This window comes from Corvus kubaryi, unplaced genomic scaffold (assembly GCF_017639235.1).
Source record: "Corvus kubaryi isolate FWS band 111438036 unplaced genomic scaffold, C.kubaryi_AGA036_p1.0 126, whole genome shotgun sequence".
NCBI lineage: Eukaryota > Metazoa > Chordata > Aves > Passeriformes > Corvidae > Corvus > Corvus kubaryi.
In genome coordinates, this window is record NW_024580661.1 from 1,694,905 (window position 1) to 1,709,174 (window position 14,270).

The window sequence follows — 14,270 nt, forward strand, 5'->3', positions numbered from 1 at the left end:
CCCATCATTCCCAGCCTTGGTGGGCTCCAAACACATCCCATCATTCCAGACTTTGCCAAGACTCTTCCCATGAACAGACAAGGCCCAGGATGGGTTTCCACCTCCAAAGGATGTGTTTAGTTTCAACGGGAATTAAAAATCCAGGGATAATTAAAATGTGGCTCTGCAGTGGCCCAGCCCCTCGTGGCTGTGTGATAATATGAAACATCCTGCACAGGCTGGAGAAGGGAATACGCTGCAAATGTTGGGAAGGGATGGAAAAAAAACGTCAGCTCATCCCAATCAGAATTTTGCTCAGCTTGGAAGGAGGAATGACATTGTCAGATGAGTTTGGGATTTCCTCAGGTGATCCTGATCTCAAATCCCTCAGTGAAATCCCCAATTCTTCCCCTTGATGGCACCCAAAAGATCCATTCTTTCAAAAGCCAAAGAATTCACAGAATCCCAGGATTCCTGAGGCTGGAAAAGCCCTCCCAGCCCATGGAGTCCAAGCTGTGCCCAATGCCCACCTTGTCCCCAGCCCAGAGCACTGAGTGCCACCTCCAGCCCTTCCTTGGACACCTCCAGGCATGGGCACTCCAAAGCTCCCTGGGCAGCCCCTGCCAAGGCCTGAGCACCCTTTCCATGGGGAAATTCCTGCTGCTGTCCAAGCTGAGCCTCCCCTGGCCCAGCCTGAGGCAATTCCTGACAATTAAACCCAAAAAATCAGGAGATTTCCAAGAGAAAAATGATCTTTTTGCAATAGCTGGGACAAACAGCTCGCTTGGGAATTGGAAATCGGACACAGTTGGAAATTTCCACCAATAAATATCTCGATTCTGCATCTGTCAGGCTATCAGAAGACAATTGCAGCAGTTTTTGCCTCGTTATCTAATTAATTCACTAATGTCTTTGTTTATAAAACAGCCTGGAGGCTGGAAGAGATTTAATTGCACTTCAGAACAGGGGCCAGATTCTCTTTAAACATAAATAAAGGCAAAAAATTCCGCTGTGTCCACTTTGTCCAGAGCCCATAAAACACGGCTCGAACGTTTTACGTGCATGTTTTCATTTGTGTCTTTATTAAATCTCCACATGGCAAAGGAATTTTGCTTTTTGGGGCCACCCCCAAGCCAGAAGGAGTGCAGAAGGCAAGGAGCTGATTTTTAGTCTCCCTGTGCTCAGCCTTCACCTACAGGAACTGATTTCACGGAAAAATGACTCCAATCCTGGATATTCAGCTACTCCAATGTATTTATTGTGGAGCTGTCAAAAATAATCTTGATTTAAACCCGGAAGAACTGACCTGGGGCGGATGATCAGGAGCACAGGACTTGAGTGAAAAGGAAATTAAACAACAAAGCCAAGAGCAATTAAGGCCAGCAGAGATGATTTCTGAGGGCTGGGGACAGCTGCCCTCCGTCCCTGTCCCCTGTCACATGAAGTGACATTCCCTATCCCGGTGGCACTTGAAATTCCTATCTTCCTAATGTTAACCCTGGATCCCAGTGCAGAAGATGCTCAGCTGACACCAAGCACGGAGGCTGAGATGTAAAAAGGAGTGGATGCATCCCAAAAAGTCCGCTCCCGCCGTTTGCTGTGGTTTCTCCAGCCCTGGATGGTTTATCCCTCAAGAAAAACCTGGATAAAAGTCGATTCTGTAGCCCAGTTTGGGATGAAGAGGAGCATCCATAAGGATGTTGGAAGAGGCACCGGGGAGCCACCGAAAACCCGAAAAACAACATGAATTCCAATGCTTTGGACTTTATTCCTGAGATACAGAAAACAAACTGCCTGGAAAAGCGAGACAAAAAGGGACTTCCACGTGAACCATCTGTGGGATTGAAACTAATTTATATTTTAGGCTGTCTGACCCAAAAACCACATCCCTGTGCATGGATGCATGGAAAGGGCGACCTCTCCATGCCACCAGCATTCCCAGAGGTGTCTGGAAAACCACATCCAATGGCAATGTTATTCCTTCTTGGCCAATCCCAACCCCAGACACTCCAGTTTCCCCCCAGCCACCACCAGTTGCCCTCTCCAGCAGTGACATCCTGGGACTTCGTGCCCAAAGCTCTAAAACTCCTTTTCCTTGCCATGTCCTTCACTTCCTTGATCCCTTTTACTCCTGGAAAGCACAAAAACTGCGAATGTTTTCCAGGAACATTCCTGCACTTCCATATGCAGGCAATAAAAGAGCCGAGTCCTCCAATATATTTTATAATTTTAGCCCTGAATAATAAACCATATTTTTCATGGAGGAGGTGGAAGCATCAGGCAGCAATTCCAAGCTCCGTGTTGACAAAAGGAATATTTTCTTTGCTTTGTAACAAAATTTAAAGAAAAACAACAAAATCTGGTGTGTTGGGCCACACTTGTAAATGTGTTTTATCTGTGTGAGATTCAGTGTCAGTTAAGAACCACAGAAAATGAGCTTATCCAGCATTTTGCTGCTCAGGAGAGGGGCACCCACCCCCCTGAAGAAAACCTCCAGGAATGTTTTTCCCACCCCAAGTGGCTCCAGGGCTTCTTGGAGGCTTCTGAGATGTGAACATCGGCTCAGAATGGATTATTTCTCCTTGAGCTGACACCTCGAAGGGACAGAGCAGCTCCTGCTCTTCCTCTCGGCTGGCCCAGGGTCACGCAACACCAGGGTGGAGTTTCTGTCACCTTTAAGCTGCCACAGGCAGAGGCCAGGCTGTGGTTTGAGACTCCCACCAGCAAACCCTCACGGAGACAAACCTGTGCACCTGCCCTGGAACATGCTGAGGTGTCAAAACGCTTAAAAATGAAGCCAAAACCTTCCCAAGGCTCAAACCAAGCCCCAAACTGGGGGGTCCCTCACTCCAGGGTAGAGAAGCCAGTGGTGATGTTAATTTAGGAGACAAATCTCTGGTCAGGAGAGGATGGAGGGACTTCAAAAGAGAGGTTGAGCACAAGCTCCTGCTCTAAAGAATCCATAGCAATGACTGCAGCAGGAGCAGGGAAAGGACCTCCTTCCCATCAGCGAGGGAATCCTTCCCAGGCTGTTGGTGAACAACAGCTGAAGAGCAAACAAACTAACAATAAATGAAACCCCCAGCCCCAGGAAGGATCAGCGTTCTCACAGTTGCTCCCTCCTCCACAGGATTTCACATCCGTACAGGAAAAGCCAGAAACAAACCACAGGGAAGAGCGGGTTGAGCTTTGCACACCAAATTTACTCCTTACATCACAAATACTCACCAGAACACCTCGTCTTGCCCATTTTCCAACCCCCAGCTGCCCTTGGCTCCTGCAGGGTCATGGGGTGGAGACTGCCCTGAGGTTTTGTGGTGGCAACAGTAACTGTTCCCACTCTGCCCAGGCTCGCAGGAGTTCCTAACATAGTGCACCAGTGTCCGGTGTCCGGAGCTCCTCCGTGGTGTAACCCAATTCCCCCTTCCTACTCCAAGTTCTTGTGTTCCCATGGTGTTACAAAGGGGTCACCCCCCTCTCAGGCTCTGCTTTAAAGGAGACCACAGAGCTCCAAAGCCAAGCAGAGCCGAAAGCAGGCTCGGATTTTGTCTTTTCTCTACAATTCTGCGCAAAAAAAGAAGTCCCTCTTTGGGATGTATTGTCATGGGTCAGGTGCTGAATGTTCAGCTTTGAGGATGACCAAGTGGAACCACTCCAGGCTTGAATAAAAAATGTGTAGGAAAGGCTTTCTACTGTCACTCTGGATTTGGTTTAGTAAGATTTTAGGTTGCTTTTCCAATCCCAGCACTCACCAGCCATGCAGCTCTCCAGGTTGTCTCTAAAAGGCCATAAATCAATGCCATAAACCACTTAAGAGAGAGGAGATGTGTGCTCCTCTCAGGGCATAAATCCTTCTTGGCTACTGCAAAGCATTTACTGGTACCTTTTTTATGTCTCAGGAAGTGTAAATCAGCTTTCTTCGCTATCTAATCCCACCAGATCACTTTTCTTGGGGTTACTGAGGTGTAATACCACAGAAAATGAAGCCTTTAACACAGCACTTGTTTTAGGACGTCACACAAAGAAGAAGAGGTCACCTACCAGCTCCACTCTCCCGAACCCTCCGACTCCCAGGGTGTCGATGATGTTGAAATCCGACAGTTTCAGGTTGGCAAAGAAGGCAGCTTCGGCTTCGTATCTGGAGGTTTTGAGGCGAAAAAATGGAAATTTCTTAGAGGTGCAAACCTGAGCAGTGCGCGCCGCCGCCCCCGAGCTGCGGGAGCCTGGCCCAGCCTTTACCTGCTGCACTTCCATCTCAGCTCTCAAAATGTGCTTTTAGCTCAGCATTCTGCTGCTCCCAATCCCAGCACAGCTCCAGTTTTCCAAGGGGGAATAGCAAACATCCCTACTGAGGGTGCAAAGCCAACGCCTGGGGCTGCAATCCAGCTCCCAAGGCTACAGCTGGGAATTTTCTATCCATCTTCTCCTGCGTGGGGTTTTTTAAAAAATATTTTGGTGTCTTTAAGGATTTTTGGAAGGTCAAAGTCTCTCCTAGAAGTTTCTCTTATCCACAAGCTGGCAGCAGTTTCTATAAATGTTTATTGGAAGTGGCAGGATCACTAAAGGTCCCTGGAGAGAAATCCCAGGCAGGTTTTATGAAATCAGATCTGATAAACTGCAAATGCCCGAAATGAATTACTTCAGTCACAGATCAACATTCCCAAAAGGATATCTTCTCTTGTTCTCCTCCTCTAAACTCACTCAGAGCAGACATCCCAAGCCAGGAGGTCCCAAAATCCCGATGCTCTCTGTTTTTCCCACGTCCAACCGTCCCACAACACCAAGCCCCTGAGTAAGGAGCACACAAATCCAGCCCAGGCAAGCCTGCCAAAATCAGCTTCCCATGCCTATCCATGACCATGATCCCTCCAAAATAGCTCCTTGTTAAGGTTTAGGGTATTTTTAGAAAGGCTCAGAGGGGAAATGGATGAGCAGGATCCACCCCCTCCATAAAATGTGACATTCGGCTGCCGGAGAGGCCCCGCGCGTGTCCGACCTTTGGCTGCTGGTGACTTTATGGGACTAAAGAGCTGGCTGGATTATGGAGGGAGGCCTGGAAGGTGCAGGGGAAGGTGCTGGATTATGGAGGGAGGCCTGGAAGGTGCAGGGGCAGCTGGCTTGGTGTGCAGGGCTTCATTTTAGCTGGAATAGTTTGCAGTTAACAGATAGAGCAGGATCACTGGGGGCTTCACTCGTGCAGGGTGACAGTAATGGGAAGAGGAGCCCCCATCCCACTCCCGCACCCACCTGCCCAGCTTTGGGACATTCTCCTCCTGATTATTTCATCAACAGCATGAACTGATTTATTGGCAGATTCCTTTCAAACCACCTCCTCTGCTCTATTTAAAACCTCAACGAAAATGGGGGAGAAAGAGCAAAACTGCGTCATTTTCCAAGTGGAAAGGGAAACCTCCAAATAGGAATCTGGCAGTGTGAGAGGTGTCACATCATGAAGCCCCAAGTCTGAGGCAATAAAGCACAATTTTCTCTCAGGGGGTGCTGTCAACAGATGACTTCAGCTCTGCTGTATCTTTTATGCTGTCACCAGATCCCATGGGTGACCTTGCTCCTGATGCACCCGACTTTGGAACCCAATCAGCACAGAGCCCGCTGGGAACTTGGGATAACCTTGCGTGCCACAGCTGCTCATTGATCCCTCTGTGCTCATCACGAGGTGAGCGCTGAGCTGGCGCTAAAAAAGGATTTAAATGTCCCCATTCACAGCACGGCAGAGCCATCATTTCGGGGGTGACAGAGCAGGGAGTGCTTCTCAGTTCATGATGAATGTACAGAGCAGTTAAATACCTTGAATGATTTCTAATTGCCAGGAAGATGAAATCCCAGCCTGGAAAATTCCCTGCCAACACACAAACAGATGGAATTTCAGAGCCAGGGTCATACAATGGTTTGGGTTGGAAGGGACCTTCAAGACCATCTGATTTCAACCTCCCTGCCATGGACAGGGACACCTTCCTGGACCAGGAGGCTGAAATCTTCTGGATTTGCATTGCAACACGATAAAACTGGATTATTTTGCTGAGAAAAATCCTTGCTGCATCCTTGGGATCGCTTTTGGAAATGCCTTGGCTAATTCCCTCTGCCAGACTCCTTGGATGGAGCGAGCACATACAAGTGCAGCAAAGCAGATGGGACACACTGGATGTGTTTCTCTCTAAATACACTGCAACAAGCCTCAAAAACCCAAAAGAAAGGCCAAAAATATGTAGTGAAACCAAACCACGGTAAAATCAGGCAAGCAAGCTCTTCCCGTGCCCACCAACAACAGCCACACTGGAATTCTGTTTTATTCCCAGCTACAAAAGTCCAAGTCCATTTAAACACCAAATTCCTATAAATTAAGTCGTTCTGCATTTCAAACCTGATAAGCTGGAGGATAAATATCTTCAATAAAAAGGTGAAAATACAAATATTCCCAAGCTAAATCAGAAATCGGGGGTATGATCCTCATCATGAAGTTCAGAATTCCTTCCAAATTCCTGAAGCCGAGCATGCTGCTCCCTGAACGGAAGCTCCTAAGGTTTTGCAGCGTGAGCTCCTCACTGGACAGAACAATGGTGAAAAACATGTGTGATGTTTGATTTTATCCCCTCCCAAAGCAAAGAGAGCCTTCCAAGGCACGGGGAGGGCTGTGCCAAGGAACACAGAAGTTGAAATACTAATATTTTTCTGTAGGAAAACATTCAGTTCTGGATCAGAATAAAGAATCTGCAACACTCGGGAATGTTTGGGATATTCACAGGATGGCTCAGGCTGGAAGGGACCACACCTGGTGGCACCTCCCTGCTCCAGCAGGGCCATCGCGGAGCACAGGCACAGCACTGTGTGCACACAGCTCTGCAACAGCCCCAGGGAGGAGAGCCCAGAGCCTCTGTGGCCAATCTGCTCAAGGAAGCAGTTCCACAGAACAGAGGTGGGATGAGGGTAGGGACAGTTTGACCCCACTTGTTCAGGATGAGGTGGGAATAACTCATCCCTGTGTGGGACAAATCCACCTGTGCCAGGGCAGGGTGCTTTTCTCCACTGTGGAGACGCCACTCATGCCACTCCTCTTTAACCAGAAAGGCAGTTTTATCGTAAATCCCAGCTTTATGCCAGTGCTTGGAGACTTTCCAAATAATCAAATGCTTTTCTGACTTCTGGAAGAGTTCAAATTCCTGAATTAATGGATGAGACGTGTGCTGGGCAGACACCTTGGAGGCACAGTCAGTGCCACGCTGGAGCTGTGCAGGCACAAGGCCTGGACTTCCTGCACTGGGATTTCTGGGCTTGTTTGTCTCCAGTTGAATTAGCTGTAATTAAGAAAGAGCCTTTCCCTGGATATTTTGGTAATTGGGCTGCTCATTCCAGGTCAAAATGTCTGGAAAATCATAGCTGGAAGTGCACAGTAAGAAAAGATATGGGGAATGTGTGATCCAAAAGCAAGGAAAAGTCTGTTAATAAAGAGCTTTTAAAATGAAGGCTGAGCTTTTCACAGGAGCCTTGTGGGACACCAGGAATCAACTCCCAGTGTGCTCCTAATGGGACTTTTTGCTTATTGAAGCACGGTTTTGTACCTACTGACAGCAGCCCAAGCCTAGCAGAGCTCACAGCCCACTCCTGCAGCTGACAGCAGGGTGGGACCTCAGAGAGCAGCACGGGCGATGTTCAGGGCTGAGTTAGGCAAGAGCACCCTGCAGAGTCTCCAAGGTCTTCTCCAAGGTTTCCTGGGAATCTGAATGGCAGAAACCTCCTGAAACCTCCTCTGGAAGAGCTGGGGCTTGGGAACACCACTCCTTTCCCTGCCTCCAAATAAACCTCCTGTTCCTGAGGAGCTGCCTGGCCTCAGCCTCCCCTTTGGCAGGGACAGGCACCGTGTACAAGACACCAGAATAATCAGGGGGCTCAGGAGGAAATTCCATCTTCCAATACCCCAATCCTTTGAAATGGCAGTGCAGAAGCCACAGCCCAAGTGTTTGGGCAATGCTTTGCCCGAGGGGAGAGGAAATCCTGTGGCTCCTTGCACTTTTGGAGGTTTCCCCCCATTTAAATGAGCCACTGCCTCCTAGGACAATGATTACTCTGAGAGATATTTCAAGCTTTGCCTCCTAAACCTATGAACAACAATGAAAAAATTGAAATAATCGCGTTACCCGGGCAGCTGATCAACAAGAAGATGTGAGGAGCAAAGGTTTGCAATTACCCAGCTGCTCAGCTCAGCTAAAGTAGCTCCTGAATCCCATCCTAAGCGTGTTGGGAAACATCAGACATCTGTTAGCAAACTGTCATCTCCAGAGAAAACTTGGCTCCTCTCCACCTGCAGACTGCCAGCCAGCCAGGAACTGCAACCAAATGGGAATCAACCGCCCTGATCCGAGCAAATGCCACCGGTTTGGGGGGATAAACCCAGAATTTGGGAGCCTTCCCCACTGACAGACACCAGCAGCCTGTTACTTGGTTTTTTGGTCAGCCTGGTCACTACACCTCACCCATCACTGAGGAGATGCATTTCTGGAGAAGGAAATATGGAATCTCTGTGAAAACTGGGAAAGGTGGAATGGTGGCACCTGGATGGTGAGATCAGAGCCAGCCTGCAAGGGGACACAGGTGAAATGAGCCTGAGATCCACAGGTGGGGTGGGGAGGGAAATATTTGCCAAAACTAAACCCTATTTCTGTGCCCACTAAAAGTCCTCTCCTCATGGTTCTTAAGATACAGCAAGATTTTAAAGGGGTCAGGGAATCATGGAATAGTCTGGTTTGGAAAGGACCTTCATGATCATGTTGTTCCAACCACCTTCCACGTCACCACATTGCTCCCAACCCTTTCTTGAACGCTTCCAAGGATGGGGCAGCCACAATTTGTTTCTTATTAAATGCTGCTTCAGCTGATGGGGCACTTAAAAAAATCTGTGTAGAAGAAAGCAAAAATTCCCCCAAATCCCCAATTCTGTGACTGCTCTTTCTCCCCATCTGACTGTCCGTATTTTGGCTGGGATGAAATGACCCACCTGAGTCTGGTCTATCCATGGGACCTGGCCTGCCTGGTACCCTGAAATCATGGAAAGCTCCCTAGATTGGATTCATGCTGTTGCGTGAAGAAAGGTGCAATTCCAAAGGGACACAGCTGGAATTCCTGTCACCAGCAGGCTTCAGAGTTGAAAGTGATGTGAGGAAGAGCAGATGCAGCAAATGGTGGCAGGGCTGCCAGGCCTTCCCTTCCCTGCTGGCTCCAATGACTCCCAAAAGCTCAGGATCACGTGTTCCCCAAGGATTTGGGGCAAGGGGGAATCTAGGAATAGGTGAAAGTGAAATCAAAAGCACCTCGTGTGGTGTCCATGAGATGCTGAGCTTCAGCTGTGCTCTGTTTGAGAGGGCTCAGGCAGAGGGACAGCCACAGGGCATCAACACAACCAGTGGGATCCAGAGCCTGGGAATGGCTGAAAGCAAATTCCTGGCAGGCACTGAGAGCAAATCCCTATTTCTTCATGGTGCGTGGCCACTCGTCCTCTCAGAGGTCCCATCCCACATGCAAACCCTTATCCAGCATTCCCCACAGGTATCAATCATGGGGTCAGGACTTTTGGGGGGTGATGTTCCTTGACAAACCTTTGCAGCAGGAAAAAATAACCAGGGCATGAACCCAACCTCTGCTGGGAAAGGCCAAACCTGCTCTCCAGACCTCTCCAGGATCTGAGCACTCCCAGGTCTCCACGGATTAGCTGGAAGGCGGGTGTTTGCCCCAAAATTCCCCTCAGGCAGAGCAGGCAGTGAGAGCAGGGAATAACAATGTCCTGGATGTGTGGGAAAGGCCTCTGTGCTCCTTCCTCTGGGCACCACGTGTCCATCTCCCTCCTGATGCACAAATGCACCTGGGAACTTCCCAAAGACCCTTTCAGGAAAAGCTGCCTTGGGAAGGATGATTCTGAGGAAAAGCGCAGCTCTTTGCCTGTTTTCCTGCCCATCACAAATGTGACAGAACAGCTGAATTCATTCCCAGCTCTGTCACATTACTGCCATTTCTGAGCTCGCTCACGAATTCAGATCCCAGACTTATTCCAGGATATCTCCATCGATAACTCCTGCCTGGGATTAGCCACCCTAATGCCGAGCCAGCCCAGGGAGGGATGGATGTCACCCACAGATCCTGGCTGCTCAGACAGGATTTACCTCCAGAGGAGGATTTGCTGCCCTGCCCCAAGGAAGACCGAGGAGGAGAACATCAAACTCATCTGCTGCTCTCGATGTTTTATAATTGCAAACCCCACTGAAAGAGTGGAAGGATGGATCTGTAGATGGATGTAGGGTGAACATATGGGAATAATAACCCAGGAATTCCTAGGCTAGGATTCCTCAGCCCATCCTTCTGGGGTGGCTTGAACTCCTGATTTAGCTTCTCCTCCCACTGCCTTCCACATCTGACACCTTCAAAAATCCAAACCAGGAGCCTTTTCCTTGGGATTTTTAAAAGCCCTGTGCTGGTGGTGCCGCTGGGTTTGAAGCTGCAACTGCAGGGACCATTGCATGGAAAAGAAAGGCTGGATTTCTTTTCAAGGCCATATCTTCAGGGCTGGGAATTTCTCTTGGATGCCCCAGCACCTGAGATCACAGCCTTTCGCATCAGGAGAAAATTGCACATCCCCTGCTTTAGATTTTCTTACAGCAGTGGAGCTTGGAGTGGCAGCTAAACCAGATATTGAAGCCACGGTGTGGGAACCCAGAGTGCTGAGAATATTTCTTTGCCTGTTTTTAAGGGTTCTTACCCCCCTGAAAAACACTGTTTTAACCTCCAACCTTGGAAAAAATTACCAACGATCAGACAAGAACTAGAAAATACAGTGGTGTGAATTAGGTGATAGACTGCTATGTAAGATTGTCACAGGGTGAAAAATTTTAGAGGTTTTGAGCTTCTCTTTGTAGTAAATAGATAAGAGTAAAAAATATCAAAATGAAGGATTGTTGTTGTTCTCTAAACTTTCTCCCTTCTTCCTTTACTACTCCATATTCTGCAGTAAAAGTAGTTTGGAATGACTGGATGAGGAATTCCGCAGTTCCTGGCCGTGTTACTGAATAATTGGTAGGAAAGTGAAAATAACATATGCTTTTAGTAACTACTGGTTAAATTATCTTTAAAAGGCTGTGCAAATCTTGATAATTAGAGACTTCTCTCCTGCTTTCTGTGCTCTATGCTGTACCTGGGTCATGCTAGTGGCTCTGTTCCTCTGATAAGACTTCATAAACAACTATCTGGAAGCACTGAAACTCCAGGAAAAGTCTCGGTTTATCTTTGAAACTCCTTGCAAGGACTTTTAGAAAATTCTCTCCCATCAGGAGGGATTGGATTTATGGGACGGTTCAGTGTCACCATGGCATCTCTAACTTCCTCTGGAAGGGGAGGGAGATCTGAAATTAAAAATACAGGGTTAAAAACCTCACAGGTTCATTTGTCCCCTCCCCTTTTTTAAAAGCAAATCACTTTTCAGTGAGAGCTCAGCATCACAAACATGATACTGTGCTGCTGGAGCAAGCTGAGCTCATCCCGGGTTGGTTCAGTAGTTAAACAAAGAGATTTGTTGGAATTCTGGGGCTTTGAAGACTTGGATGTTGCACAGATCTCACCCAGAATTGTAACTAAACACACTCAAATGCAGCCAAAGCAGCTCAGAAAGTGCTTCTCTTCATCCAGGCTCTTTGAGAAGCCTGGATTTTTTGGAGTGAGTATTGTGGAAGCCCTGAACGTGCCAGGAGATTGGGATACCTCATTAAACACCTTGTGCTGCTGGGTTCAGCGCCTCCCACCCCGCAGTGGGACCTCATCTGGGAGAAAACCCCTTCAGATGCAAATCTCACCCTTTTTCTCCAGATATTCCTGTGGGACCCTCTCCTCTGGTAACACAGGCAGGTGCATCGCTCCCTTTAAAGCCCACGAGAGCCCCCAGGGGTCCGAGCTCCCAAAATCCCAACCCAGCGCCCACGTTGTGGATTGTCCCTTACGCATCCACACGATGCTGATGTGCCAGGAAAAAGCCACAGTTTTGGTGGGACAGTCAAACACACCGGGATAGAAAATGCCAGGTGATGGGAACTCCGTACAGACCTGAGCCCCAGCGCTCTCAGTAGAGCACAAGGAGGGTTTTTAGGGAACACACTCCCTGGTTTTCTCTGGAAGTCACAGGGAGGTCACCACGGAAATGTGTATTTGTTTTCCAGATGCACGTGTTCCTCCTTGAACTCCTAAGGAAACAGCTCCATGCTTCCCACAGGACTCTCCCCACCTCCTTCTCTGAGAAGTGCTGGATTCAGCTCCGGGTAAAAACGACATTTGTAATATTCCTCATGCCAAAATGTCCTGAAATAGTTCAAACAAGACACCCTACAGAACAGTCTGATTACAACCCCCAGATCTGAATCCATTTTAATTAAAAGGGGCGGAGGGAGGATGTGGAGTATTCCTTCCTCTGGTGGAGTTTCCTGTTCTGTGCAGTGTTAAAGGATATTGCTTAAGGATGGGGGTTGTTCCTTCTCTTTCCCCTCCCTTTCTCCTGGTCTCTTGCTTTAACTCTGGATGATTTTAGCTGGACACCAAAGACATGCCTCATATCACATTCCATCCTGGCCCAGCACAGCCTGGAATTCCAGGCTGAACAAAATCCTAAGGAAGAGCAGAAGACCTCTCACAGCACCTCAAACGCTGCACTCGGACCTCGGCAACCTCATTTCATTCCAATGGAAAGAACATCTGCTATAAAATGGAAAAGCATAAGATGTTATTTATCGACAGCCAAGTAATTCACATCAAACCATGGATTCCTGGGGCAAACTGGGGTTTAAACCCCCACACCGAGCAGCTGAATCAGCTGCATTTTGCGGATGGTTGGCACAAAGGCAGTGAAAAAGAAACTTCCCATGGTGGTCTTTAATGCCCCTGAATAATTTAGAAGGAAAAAAAAAGAGTATTTTGGTCAGGAAGGAGACAATTCCCTGAATTCCCTCTTTTCTCCTCATTTTTCTCCTCATCCTCCTGGATTCAACAGTTTGGATCTGTAGGCAATAAAATCTCTTTGGAAAATAAGGCATCAAGGGTTTTTCCTTTCGCTTTTCTGACTGACTTCCGAGGCAATACCTACAGATCCCTTGGGGATTTCTTCCTTTGGAAAACACCCAGGAGAACGCATGTGAATACTGTCCAAAACTACAATTGTTCATTAAAATTCCAAATGAACTCTGTGAGGGCAATAAATCCCAGCTACCAAACCGGGTGCCAAGGATTGAACAACACCAAAAGTATTTTAAGGGAAGTTGTTGGGATTCATTGGGGAAGAGCCGTGTCCCTACCCTTGGAAAGCCAGACATGATCTCAAGGAAAGCTCAGCCTAACTATAGCCTGAAATTGCTCAAATCACAGTTCTGCTCTACAAAACCTCCCCAGCTAATTGCAAAGTGCTCATTAGATCCCAGCAGCCCCAAAGGGGCTCAGCTGAGCACATCGACACCAAAGAGCCCCTTTGCCTCCAGCCTCCAGGCAGGACCAGCACGGAGGAAGGTCCCCATGGCAACGGCGATGCTCACGTTCAAAGGATTCAGTTGCAGCTTTCTCCTCTTCAATTTTTTAAGGAATGTGAGGAACAGATCAATATATTGATGATGTCAGACACATTTACTTGTCCAGTTCACTGTGCTCACCACTTACTGTGCATTTGTTCAAGTCCTGGGGGTTTCAGACAACTTTGTCAGCATTTTGCCCTCAGTTCTTCTTTCCAATGGCCCAAATCCTCTGGGAAAAAATCCCTTGTGAGCTTGGGTTTCCAGCTTGGCAGCTGCTAAGAGGCAGAGATCTACCCTGAGAGAACTCGTGTTCCTTCTCCAAGGGCTGCTGAGGGGCATTTCATGGAATCCCAGAATGGTTTGGAATGGAAGGGACCTCAAAGCCCATCCAGTGCCACCCCCCTACCATGGGCAGGGACACCTTCCACTGTCCCAGGCTGCTCCAAGCCCCAATGTCCAGCCTGGCCTTGGACACTGCCAGGGATCCAGGGGCAGTGATAGCCACAGGGCAGATCAGAAAAGGTAAGTCAAGCCCAATTCAAAGTCCTACCCTTGGGAGAACCTCCTTGTAAGAGAAAAAACACGATGTGCTGAGATCTACCACTGCCAGAGAGAGCTTTCATAGAAAAGCACCACTTCAGAAGTCCCAAAAGGGAATTCAAAGAGCAGCTGAAAGAGCTGAGGAGGAGAATGAAATCTCAGCAGTGGCACATGGGGATCTGGACACAGCAAACACACCCAGTGTGGATC

General features: G+C 48.2%; 1 protein-coding gene across 3 annotated transcripts in view; it reads right to left on the minus strand.

The window, feature by feature from the left end:
• Window positions 1-14,270, minus strand: part of PRKG1 (protein kinase cGMP-dependent 1) — a 372,819-nt gene that overhangs the window by 23,324 nt on the left and 335,225 nt on the right. For all 3 annotated transcript variants that reach the window (XM_042021848.1, XM_042021837.1, XM_042021855.1), the window contains exon 10: window positions 4,021-4,117. In XM_042021848.1, the coding sequence (XP_041877782.1) occupies window positions 4,021-4,117 (97 nt within the window). The remainder of the gene's footprint in view (window positions 1-4,020; window positions 4,118-14,270) is intronic.